This window comes from Muscardinus avellanarius (genome assembly GCF_963383645.1).
Source record: "Muscardinus avellanarius genome assembly, chromosome: 19".
Classification (NCBI taxonomy): Eukaryota; Metazoa; Chordata; class Mammalia; order Rodentia; family Gliridae; genus Muscardinus; species Muscardinus avellanarius.
The window spans coordinates 37,221,305-37,234,343 of record NC_137805.1 but is presented as its reverse complement, the minus strand read 5'-3'; the positions used below and the strand labels follow the sequence as shown (position 1 = coordinate 37,234,343).

At 45.8% G+C, this 13,039-nt stretch overlaps 1 protein-coding gene across 8 annotated transcripts in view; it reads right to left on the bottom strand.

Moving 5' to 3' along the window:
- PTPRT (protein tyrosine phosphatase receptor type T) overlaps positions 1-13,039 on the bottom strand; it is a gene marked incomplete at both ends in the record, with an annotated part of 1,183,313 nt that overhangs the window by 35,210 nt on the left and 1,135,064 nt on the right. For 5 of the 8 annotated variants that reach the window (XM_080716374.1, XM_080716373.1, XM_080716375.1 and 2 more), the window contains 4 exons: positions 2,903-3,019; positions 3,743-3,802; positions 6,705-6,802; positions 8,200-8,236. In XM_080716374.1, the coding sequence (XP_080572500.1) occupies positions 2,903-3,019; positions 3,743-3,802; positions 6,705-6,802; positions 8,200-8,236 (312 nt within the window). The remainder of the gene's footprint in view (positions 1-2,902; positions 3,020-3,742; positions 3,803-6,704; positions 6,803-8,199; positions 8,237-13,039) is intronic. The other 3 variants (XM_080716377.1, XM_080716379.1, XM_080716380.1) reach the window with 1 other exon arrangement.

The following is a 13,039-nucleotide window of genomic DNA, read 5'->3' as shown; positions in this document are numbered from 1 at the left end:
CAGAGCAATCATGCGCCCCAGCTCTGGTGGGTCAGGCTGAAGCAGGGCCCCAACACCACCACTTCCTGGCTGGACTCCTGCCCCGCCCCGTCCCGCCTCCCTTGCCTCCTCTGCCAGCTATCTCTTCTTGCATGAGCCAAGGCACCCAAGTAGGCCGCCTTGGGCTCTACTTCTGAAAAACCCAGCTAAGACAGGGGCAAGATGAGAGGCAAGAGTCATTTAGAAGTGAGAGAAGTGGATGAGGAGAGACAGCTGAATTTGGCTGAGGGACATGACCTGCCCATTTATTGTGGAGAAGCCGGTGACGTCCATTAATCCTCACAGGCACTTGTGGTCTTTTAAGGGCTCCTCCCTATGGACAAGATCTTCTCTTGAGATTATGTAAAGAGAAAGAAGACAGAAGCCCAATAAAGAACCTCACTCTTCACCCTGCCCTGCTGGCCGCATCCCCAAGGCCCTGTGCTCAGCTCTAGGGGTCAGGAGGGACCCCAGTCCTCAGTCCCTCAGCGTTCCCAGCCATGGATGTGGTGGGTGAGGTTGCCCTGTGCAGACCTCTTCATGGGCCCCGCTGGCTGCTGCATCTCACTGCCACCCCCTTTTCTGGCGATGAGCCCTTAGCTGACAGGAGCTGACTCACCTGAATGTTAGCCTCCAGTGGAAGACTGATGTGGCAGTGCAAAGGCCCAGCTTCCTGGCCTCCGGGGGATAACTCTGGTGTGTTCTGCCCTAATGGGGCAGACCCATTACAGGACTGCATAGATCTTTGCTCTCTGCTCTGGCCAGGGGATTGTCTCCTGCTTCTTTCCCTCTCTTAAAAGTTTCTTTGGAGAACTCCCTGGATGCATATAGCAGGTGCCTCTGAGTCCTGGTTGCAGGCTCTTCCTCTAAGGAACCACACCTAAGATGACAACTCTTATTTCCCCTTATCTTACTGGATGACCAGCTTCTTGACTTTTCCACGTGAGTCTTCAGACTTTGGGAGCATGGGGGTTAGAGAGGAAGGTTCTGGAAGTACGTATCCTGGGGTAACATGGTGCATGCAACGTCACTGGGCATATTCTGTGCTCCAGTCTGCATTGGTGGCCTGCTTTGGCCTTCACAGGGACTTCTCCAATCCCCAAGGTATGTCTCCCAGAGAATTTATGTATCCAGGTACTTCTGCATCTTCCAGCCTGTGGACACAGGGTCTACTGGAGTGGACTACCATGCCGTGGATGGGGCCATGGGCTTCAGAGGCCAAGGCATGAATCCTAGTTCTACTAATCTCAAGCCTGGTTAACTTTGGACATCTGACTTAAATGCTCTTATCGTAGTTTCTTCACCTATAAAATGGGATAACCTAGTGCCCAGCTCACAGAGTTGCTAGAGGATTAAATGAGTTAACCTGTACCTAGCTCTTAGAAGAGCATTAGGGTTTAGTAAGTGCTCAGTAAGTATTAGCTGTCATTATAATACAGACATCCCTGACTTAACAATGGTTTGACTCGTGTTTTGCTTTTAACTTTGTGATAGAATAAAAGGGATAGGGTCCAATAGAAATCTTACTTTGAGTTTTGATCTTTTCTCAGGTAGCAATATTTGATATTCTCTCTCTTGTATTTTAGAAGTCTCCCTGGCTGTCCCATGAAGGGGGCATTCGGGTAGGTGTGCCAAGAACACATAGATGGGCGAGATGAGAGGCAGAATATGCAAGAGAGAGAATATCAAATCAAAATCAATCTCTCTCTCTCTCTCTCTCTCTCTCTCTCTCTCTCCAAGAACTGAACCCAGAAACATTCTACCTCTGAGCTATAATCCCAGCTCTCTTTTATTTTTTATTTGGAAACAGTCTCCCTAAGTTGCTGAGGGCCTTGCTAAATTTCTGTGGCTGACTTTGAACCTGAGATCTTCCTGCCTCAACTCCCAAGTAATGGGATTACAGGCGTGCCCCACCATGCTTGGCTTCATACTCTCTTGTGCTACAGTAAGCCACAGTTTCCACTCATGTACACTATCAGGAGAATAAAGGACCACTACTACATACTATACTCAGTATGATATGTTGTTAAGCTATAATGTTGTGTAGGTGACGTGTATTAAGTGAATTTCCAACTTATGGTATTTTCAACTGACAGGGGGTTTATTGGGATGTAACCCCATCACAAGACAAGGACCATCTGTATATCAGTAATGATATCATTAGGAATGGTTAATTGTTGAACTATAAAAGGTAATAATTGTTATTTGGAATCTCATTCTGCTCATCAAGCTCCTGCAACCCTGGACTCCTTTCAGTGTCTAGAAAAGTATCTCTCAACCTTGACACTGTTGATATTTGGGGCTGGACAATTCTTTGTCCTGAGAGCTGTGCTGTGTGGTCGGTTATTCATCAGCACCCCGGGCCTCTTCCCATTAGAGGTAACAAACCACCCCCTCCAAAGCTGTGAAGACCAAAAATGTTTCCAGGCATTAACAAATGTCTCCTGGAGGAACCAATCACCCCTTTGAGAACCAAAGGCCAGCACACAGTGAGGTCTTTTTTCCCTCCACAACCTGCATATTTTCTACCCTCTGCCAGGGATAGAATTCCATCCATGCCTCCTTCATTCTTGGCCCAAACTCCTCCTCTGGGAGGCCCTAAGGACCCACCCTCTGGTGGGTTCCTGTCTTTCCACTTCACATCTCCTTTGTGGCTTTTGCCACAGGCATCTTTATTTGCTGAGTTGTCTATGAAATTCCATTTGTCTCTCCCACTAAATGTAGGATCCTTGATTGCAGAATCCAAGGCCAAACTGGTTTCTAATATAACTCTGGGGCCAAGTGGTAGGCAGGGCCCAGATCCCATCCTTGGTCTCTACATGTTCTGAATGAAGAGATATCTAGCTGGCCCGGTGGACAGCCTTCCCTGTCCAGGGAAGCTTACCTTCTGGACTGTAAAGGTGCGGATGACATATTCTGCCAGGGGTTCTGTTTCAATCAGGGTGACTTTAATGTCTCCATAGACCTCCGTGTCATCAGGCCAGTACCGCACACACTTCACCTGTGGTCAAATGGGAGACAGGGAAAGGACAGAGACAAGGCTGTGTGAGCTGGTGGCTGAGTGTAGCAGCCACCTCATCTGACCCTCCTGTTTAAATATACCCCAGGGTGACTCAGTGGCATTTCAGTCCACAGGGTGCTCTGCTGGCCAGGGACTGGCAGATTGCCCGGGGCTGAGCTCACACCCAGAGGCACTGGGCCGTTAGAAATAACAGTAGTACCTGCTTTTGCAAAGCTCCTTGTAGTTTCCCAACGCATTATCATACCCAGTGATGGAACGGAAGGAGGTGAGATTGGTGGATATTACTATTACCATTTTGCAGATGAAAATAATACTCAAGTTTGGAGGTTTGTCCGAGGTCATGTGGCCAGTATTCTACTTTCAGTGGAATCCCCTTTTTGTGATATCAGACTGGTATAGCTGAGTGTAACCAGCTGAGCAAAGACGAGAGTAAAAGGTGGGAACAGTGAGGAGGTGGAAGCAGAAGGAGTCAGGAGAGGGTTGTTATTAAGAGGCGGCAATTCGGGGCCTGACAGAGAACGGCTCCTAGTTTGGGAGAAGGATGGAAGGTGCTGGGCTCACGGGGAAGACTCTGCCTGCTCTGCCCTGGAAGTGTGTACGGATGCTACCAACAAGCCATCCCCACATCAACTCTGTAGGTCACTCTCCGCAGAGAAGAAAGAGATCATGGTTTTCCCCTTAAAAGAACAAAAGCAGTATTACCATTCCGGGGGACGCTGCGCGGCCTAGCAGGGCATTTCCCACAGTGTGTTCCGCTGGGTGCTAATAGGTGTTAGGTAAAGAACAAGAAACAAAAGAACAAACAAAAATAAAAGGTTTTGTGGTCAAATGAGTTTGGGAAATGCTGATTCAACAACGTTAAACAGGTGGCTTTGCTACAGAATTACTCAGCTTTTTGATTGTGCTAATGCTAATGTGTTATAGGACTCTCCAAAAGGGGCAGAGGACACAGCATTTCCCAAACGTATTTAACCTTGGAACCCTCTTCTCGCTAAGCATCCTGCAGGCTAGCATCCCGTGGAACCCACTTAGGGAAACACTGGTACACTGCAACAGTACTCGGAGCACACGCATTCATCACCTGGTTCTAACGTTCAGTAGCCGAGCAGCTTCCAGAAAGTACGGCAACTTTTCTGGGTCTCAGCTTCCTATTAATAATGATGGATGACACTTTAACACTGCTTACTAAGTGTTCTATGAATAATTTACATGTATTATTTTAATTACTTATCACCATAACCTTATGAAATGGATATTATTATCTCCATTTTACAGATGAGGATCTAAAATAGGGGGAAGCAAAGAAAATTGGTCAAGATCAACTGTTGGCAAGAGATGGAGGCAGGACGCCAACCCAAGCCATCTGAATGATAACCAGGAACATTGCCTTATATAATCGTATAAATGTCTTTTGATGTGTATGTGTGTGGTGCTGGGGATTGAACCCAGGGGCGTTCTACCTCCAAGATACACCCCCAGCCCAATTTTTTAATTCTTTATTTTGAAACAGGATTTCACTAAGTTGCAGAGGGCCTCACTAAGTAGCTGAGGCTGGCCACGGACCAGGATCCTTCTGTTTCAGCCTCCCAAGTACTGGGATTGCAAGCATGTACCACCATGCCCAGCTGTATGTGTGTGTGTGTGTGTGTGTGTGTGTGTGTGTGTGTGTGTATGATTTTGTGATACTGGGGTTCCTGGAAACCCTTCTGCCTCTGGGTTATACTTCCAGACCCATTTTTTATAATTTTGTATCTTATTTGGAAACATGGTCTCGAACCATGTTTCAAACCTGCTGGATCCTCCTGTCTCTGCCTCCCAAGCATGGGGATTACAAGCCTGCACCACCACGCCTGGCTAAATAATTGTTTTTTGATCATTTTTTTTCCATGTGTGTGGTACTGGGGATTGCACCCAGGGATACTTTACCTCTAAGCTATACCCCCAGTTGAATTTTGTTTTTATTTAGAAACAGGGTCTCATTAAGTTATTGAGAAGCTTGGTCAAGGCTGACCTCAAAGCTGAGATCCTCCCATTTTAGCCTCCCAAGTACTGGGGTTACAGGTTTGCACCATCACACTGGGCTCAAGATAAACTTAATAAACAAAAAGTGCTTGGCACAGTACATCACCACTAGCAGGCGTTCTACTAAGAGACTGCTTTTCTCCCAAATCCGATTTAGATTCACGGTTGATCCATCAAGGGAATCTGTTTCCCATGTGGGTTGTGCTATAGGCTAGGTTGGAATTTGACTCTGAATTCTTAAACTCTGGGATGGCCATTCTGTCTACACTAGCTCACGCTGGGACCGAGATGCCATCCTGAGTAGAGGGATCATGAGCGCTAGAGTGAGAGTCAAGAGTCAGATTTTGCACCTGGGTTCTGGCCGAGTGACTTCAGGGTAGTTACTCTTTGTGTCGGTGTCCTCATCTGTAAACTGGGAAATGGGCTAGATAACAGTGAGTGCAAGAGAACATTGCACCCCGACCCCCAATGCCTATCAGGGCCATGTAATGTCCACACCCTCTTACTGGATCATGAGAGCCCAGCTTCCCTTCCCCACGCGTATGGCCAGGGTGCTTATCTTTATGGATTATCTGGTTCTTGCAAAGATGGAAACTTACCCGTCCACTCTTTAGTTAGTTCATATGATATGCAGAGAGGCCCTTTGTATCCTGATTTTTATGCCCCTGCCTTTAAATTCAGCAGCCCACCCACCTGCATGCCATAGCTAACCACGCAGGCAAAAGCAAACTGGCCATAGCAGTCTCATTCCTAAGCCCTAGTTGTGGATGATCTAGGACAGAGTCTAAATAGATGAGAGGAAGGCCAAGGCCTGAGGCCTGAAAAGTATCAAGGTTTAGAGGTCGGAGAGGAAGAGCAGGTAGCAGAGGGTCAGATGCTGCTGAGAGGTGAAATCAGATGAGAAGAGAGAAGAAGAAAGTGGCGCTGTATTTGTCAACATGAATGGGGGGGGGTAGCAACAATCATCACTGGTGGTATGGAGGGTGGAGCTACACCGAGTAGGCAAGAGAGGATGGGAGTGGAGAAACGGAGCAGTCATCTTGGTTTGCCTGTTTTCTCTTTCAGGAGGAAGGCACTGCACATGTCCGTATGCCGAGGGGAATGATCTAGCAATGAGAGATTCATTTTTTTTTAAGTGTGGGGGAGGGATGAGAAAATCATTCAGCAGAATCTGAGGTGCCAGGCACTTGGACTTTGAAAGTGCAGAGATGTTGTTTCTGCCCGGTCGGGATGAGCCATGAGAAACAGCCAGTATTGAAATATTTGGGGTGAAGAAGAAAAACATCATCCATTTCTTATGGCTGAACCTGACAACCGTGGGGAAGGATGAGAAGATGGTTGTAGATACAGGGAGGACTGCAGCCTTGCGATGCGACCATGAGGGAGTTCACACGGGGATGGCTTGGATTTACTCTGAATAGATGAGATGAAGTTGTCAACAGAGAGTGGGGGTGGAAAAAGGGATGGGGCACTTGAAGGGAAAGGACACTGCTCAAGGATGAAGTAGCAGTGATGCTGTCTGCCCCAGAGGCTGCCCTGAGGTGCAGTGTGGGCTAGGAGGCCCTTAGCACATGGCTGGGAGTGGAGACACCTAAGAGCACCTCCGACATCCTCTGCCCGGGTAACTGCAGGAGAGGCTTACCCTGCCCACCTCCACGAGGTTTGTGACCATGACGATGCTGGCGGAGTTCTCCTGCCAGATCATTCTCCAAAAGTCCTTTACTGTCTCCTGCATTGGGCCTGCCAATAGAGAAGGCAATGATTAGAGACCGTAGTGCAAGTTAGCAGCCTAAAGGTTTGTACCTCTTGGGAGTTTGAGTCAAAACTCCACATAGAGGAACAAGAGTGAGATCAGATGACCCTCTCTGGGACACCAAAGAGTTGAGACTATGGTCAGAGGCACATGAGTCTGATGGGCCAGATCAGAGCATGGAGGAAAAACCACATTCCACACTTGCATGGTGGGCAGCACCTCTCCTCCTGCGGTCGCCACCTTACTCAGACCTGCCAGTCCCATTTCTCTATGACCATCAACGTATTTGCATTATATTTGGGGCTTTGCCCAAGAGAACTGTAAAAAAAAGTAGGGTTCCAGGATCTCAGTGAGTAAGAGAGGAAGGCTATTGGGGTGAGGAGGCTGGAGCTGCTGAGAGCAAAAACAGGAGACACTTGATTTTGAGCTTGACAGGTGCTGGAGGCATGTGGTTGGAGCCCAAACAGGAGAGAAAGGATAAAAGAGAAAAGAAATATAAAAATGCACGAAGGGGAGATATGATCTGACAGTCTAAAGTGATTTCCTGAGAAATGACTCCACTGTTGTCTTAGGTCTTCATCATTTTTAAAATTACAAAAGTGATGCATATGTTTGATATAAAGGTTTGAAAAATGTATGGTACTTATATGTATATGTATGCATTTACTGCAATAAACAACATACCTATTAAAAATTTCAATGTCCGTAAAAATTCTTATGAGGCATGGCATTTTTCATAGCTGTAGAGTTTTTTTTTTTTGCCACATGGGAATGCCATACTTTATTTAACTGATCTACCCATTATTGAGCATTTAAGATTTTTCACTTTTCTTATTATAGATAACACCGAAGAATACCTTTTATATATGTCATTGTCCACATACATACTTACCTCCAGAATTTTTTCCAAGAAGTATTTGAAAGGTATGATCATTTTAAAGCTCTGATAACATACTGCTATTTTCCTTTCTAGAGCAGCTGGCTATATTTCTCTTACAGATGTGCACCCATGGAGGAGATAAGGCACCCTCAGTTTCAGCTCTGTTAGGTATTACCTGCTGGAGGCTGGGACCTCAGGACTGCCTTGCCTGGGCTCCTCCCTCCTGCTCATTTACTAGCGATAGCTCCTTCCTCTCTCCCTTCTAAGCTGGACTTACTATTTTCTTCATTCTCAGGGACCTCTGGAGGTCTTCTGTCCCTGCCTCTATGGCTTCTTTCCCAGTGGAAGCTCAAGAAAAGGAACAGGGTCCTTTAAAGGAAAAGAAGTATTGGGATGACATATATAGGAAAAGAGAACAACAAGCCTTGCATTAATTTTCAAAAACCCTCTTCTTTGGGACCCTTAATGTCTCTTCAAGGCACCAGGTGGAGAAAAGGCACTTACCTTGAGTTGCAATGTAGTGCCGGGGTCGATGGTACCCCTGGATAACAGAAGGAAAGCACAATCTCTAGTTAAAGTTTGTGAACAGGACAATAAATATCTTCTCCCAGCTTGGTTTCCTCATAGGCAAAATGGGAATAAGCATGAGCCACTTCTCAGAGAAGTGACAAAGATTAAATAAGACAATGTACATAAAGCACTTAGTAAGTCACTAAGTGTTTGCTATCACTGTAGTTACTTGTGAGGTGCCCACACATGCTTGATTAGAGCCAGTGGCACTGGGTACAGAAATTAGGTGGGTACCATTTATGTGCATATATTCCAAAAGAGAGAGAAAAAATAATTTTCAGGTTTATGGGGGATATCCATCGCCAAAGTGTCTTCCTGAGCCTTGATTACATGTGAAACACTGGAAGGATTTGTGGGACACGAGGGGGAGAAAACAATTCTATTGTTGACTCCTTGCATCAGTAACAATTAGAAAAAGAGAATTGGGAAGACTGCCACACTGCTTCTCTCTGCCAACATACTTGGTCTGGTAATTAAAGCTCTGAGTGCAGAAATACTTGCTGATACAAAGATGAGTTTATGGTTTCCCAGGACATTTCAGAGCAATCTCATAATCCCTATGGGATTATTCTGGTGTCCTATAACCATAGCCATTGATGGAGAGGTTGAGGGTGATTTTCTCTTTTGCTTGGTTGTGGCATACATGGAGGGACCTCTTCTTTGTTACAAATAGGTAGCATATTGTACTGAGTTTAGGTTCAAGAGACATACACAAGTGCATTTAGTACAGAACATTAAACATAATCAGAATCTGGTGAATGAATGAATGAATGAATGAATGAATGTATTTATTAAAAGCACAGAGGTTCCCAAAATACACTAGAGAAACTACAGCCTATTCAACAAATGGTTCTGGGAAAACTGGACATTCACATGTAGAAGAGTGAAATTAGATCCTTGTTTCTCACCCTGCACACAGGTTATCTCAAGATGGATCAAAGACCAAGGAGTTAGACTAGAAACTATGGAATTATTAGAAGAAACCATATGACCGACTCTCTAACATATAGGCACTGGTAAAGACTTTTTCAGTAAGAGCCCTAAAGCTTGGGAAATGTAACCAAGAATCAATAAATGAGGAGGCATCAAATAAAAAAACCCTTTTGCATAGCAAAGGAAATAATTAAGAGCCGAGAGAGGGGGAAACACACCATGGAATGGCAGCAAATATTTGCCAGCTATTCCTTTGATAGAAGACTAATATCTAGAATATATAAAGAACTTGAAAACCTTAATACTAATAAAAACAAGTAGCCCAATAAAAAATTGGCAATAGAACTAAATAAACGCTCCTCAAAAGAAGAACTACAATTTTCCAATAAACATAAAAAAATGTTCAACATCACTGGAAAATGCGATCAAAACTATGCTGATATTCCACTTAACTCCCGTTAGAATGGCAGTCACCAAGAGTACACACAGTGAAAAATGCAGTGAGGATGTGGGATAATAGAAACGCTTAGACACTACTGGTGGAACTGTAAATTAGTACAACCACTATGGATATCAGTTTGAATGTACTTCAAAAACTGGGAATGGAATCCCCAAATGGTCTAGCTCTACCACCCCTCACTATCGTTCCTAAAGAATTAAAGTCAGGATACTAGAGTGACTAATGCATATTTGTTGTTTATTGCAGCACAATTTACAATAGCCAAATTATTGAGCTAACCTGGGTGTCTATCAACAGATGAGTGGATAAAGAGAAAGTAGAATATACACACAGCAGAATTCTACTCAGTCATACAGAAGAACAAAATGGGGAGGGCTGCTTGGGCTGCCTGGGAGAATTAGATTCGGGGTGTTTTTTTTGAGTAGTTTTGGGAATAGAAAATAGTTCCCAGAGCCTGGAATGGTGCAATTTCTCAAGTCTACCCTTTTCTGCCCTCTCAACCCTCAGTTCTTTTCACAGTCCTCATCCTCCTTGGCCTGGACCATAGTACCAGCCTCCTGCTGGCCTCCCCAGCCTCCAGTCTCACCTCCACTGCCCATCGGCTTCCAGCCCCAGGGAGTTTCTCATTGCATGGCTAAGACTGTCTTTTCCCATCCCTAAACCTGCAGTGACTTCTAACTTGCTTGCTTTCCATAAATGCCTCAGCTTGGAGCTGATTATCTGTCTCCATCCTCAACTCCAGTCTTGCTTCCTGGCGCCCTTCTCTGTCCACTCCCACAATCCCATGCGTCCTCCTCACCTTGTTCTTTAGATGTGGCCTCCTCTGTGATACAGAGGTAACACCTTCCTCCTGGGAGACCCAGCAGGGCTCTGTATATGCCCAGTGAAACAGTGACATGTTCTACAATGAGCATTTTATACTTTTCTCTACCTGGGCCATAGGACATGCTACTAAGCGCTGGGCATAGCTTTTTTTTTTTTTTTTCAGCAAAAGCTGTTTGGTGGGATACATGCATGAATATGTTGCTGAGCTAAAGCTGGGAGACCCCTCACCCTTGATGCACAGGCTGGAAGACTGAAGGCCCTGGAGGAAACTGTAAATTGACAGGTTCTAATGTGCTAGAACGTCAACAGGATGAAATCCCGGGCAAGAAATTCATATTTCAATGGGGGCTTAGGTCCACTATGGTGTGCTTTCATTCCTTTGCTCGGATGCTCAGTGTTCGCTCAACAGGCATTAATGGGGCATCTACTATTCTGTACAAGACACTGAGAACATAAAAGCAGATCAGATGGATGTGGGCTCTGCTTTGGAGCAGCTTGCAGACATCAACAAACTGGGATAAGAGCTACTGAGGGGGAAGATGTGGGCTTTGTGGAGCACCCTTGGGAACTGACTCAGCCTTGGAGGCTGAGGCGTGTTCTCTAAGGAGGTGGTGGTTTAATTGGATTCTTAATTAGGCCTAGTTTGGGCCTCTTAATATCCCTGGCAGTCCCACTACTTCATTTCTCCTCCTCCTCCATCTCCTCCTCCTTTTTCTTCTTTTTTATTTTTATTTTTCTTTGTGTGATGCTGGGGGTTGAACCCAGGGACATTCTATCTCTGAGCTACACTCCCAGCCCTATGTTATTTTTTACTTGGAAACAGGGTCTTGCTAAGTTGCTAACAGCCTCACTAAGTTGCTGAGGCTAGTTTTGAACTTGCAGTCCTCCTATATCAGCCTCTCAAGGACTGGAATTACAAACAAGGGCCACCATGCCTGGTTCCACTTCATCCCTTCTGCAATCAGCTTGGTCTTCCCATTACTTCCCCCACTGCTTAATGGCTGCCTCCGTCTCTGTCTTCCTCCTCCTCCTCCAACTTCTACTCTTTGTTTTCTTCTTTATTGTGGTACTGGGAACTGAACCCAGGGCCATTATACTACCGAGCTGCACCCCCAGCCTTATTTTATTTTATTTTTTATTTCAAAACAGGATCTCCCTAAGTTGTTGAGGGTCTCACTGAGTTGCTGAGGCTGGCCTTGAACCTGCGATCTCAGCCTCCCAAGTACTGGGAATACAGTGTGTGCCATCATGCCTAGCCCTTACTACTCCTCTTTAGGAGAAGTCATTTCTGTCCAGAGGCTAGTGGCCATCCTCATGTCTGCCATGTCTGTCCCCAGATAATGGAGTGACTTGTTCTCTCCCTCTTTTCAGACTTCTGCTCAGTTTTCAGTCATGGCTCTAGAAAGCCCTTCTCTGACCACATCATCTGCTTCTTTCCTCTTCCCCCAGCTTACCTTTATTCAGGACATTTATCACCAATATTTACTATTTATTCATTTACGTGATTTTTGTGTGTCTGTCTCTCCCAGTGGAATGGGAAGTAGCCCCACCAGGCAGGGATGATTCTGGCTTGCTCATGGCTGTGACCCCACCCAGAGAGGTCAGCCTGGGCTACCAACCTTGACAGAACCAGATTAAATGCATGCATGCTGATGGCCTGTCCCCACGCTGCAGCTGAGTAAAGAGACCCTCCCTGCCTCCAGAAACCCACGCAGTTCCCAAAGAGAAAACATTCAAACCACGAAACTCCTCAGCAAAGGAGATAAAAGGAAATGTACTGCTCAATTGGGGATCCTCTGGGGACTTGCCAAGAGCAAGTACAGAAAACTTCCTAACCTTAAAAGAACTTTGTGTTCATTTAAGTCCCAACCTACACAGTACGCAGATCGACTGCAAACCAGCACTGGGTCGGCCTCTGTCTGTGAGCAATGGGAAAGAGGTCTGCATCCAAAACACATTCATCTTGCCCTGTACTCCTGCATCTGTTACTTACTGGGGGCCTGGATATGATATTTATTTCCAGCCTGGCAATTTATAACAGATTCAAGTGGCCAATACATTTTCAGGTCTGCAAACAAAGCCATCAGCAGGATGGTACCCATCAGAAGGTAGCAGACCCTGACATCTGGAGGCCTGGACAGGGCTGGCCTGTTCCTGCTCCTTTTCCAGATGGGGTCCTTTGAATGAACTGTCAAGACCCAGTTGTGGAGAAATGCTTCTAGCTTGAAAGGTTAGCATTTTGGAGGGCCAGGAAGAATCCTGACTGAAAGAGCCCAGGGCAAAGGAATAAGGACTAAGTAGGGGTGTGTGTGTGTGTGTGTGTGTGTGTGTGTGTGTGTGTGTGTGCGCGCGCGTGCATGCTCATCTGTCTTCTGAGGAGTCCCCGAGGAGGTCCCAAGAACTTAACTTTGCTTGAGTATACAGCAGGCTCACAACTAATGCTCTTCCTCTACCTCGCAATACACATTGTGACCACTGCACAAGGATGCAGTGTGGCTGGTGCTTCTCTTTGTCTCTTCATTTCTCCCTTTCTTCCCTTCCATGCTCTGCTCGATG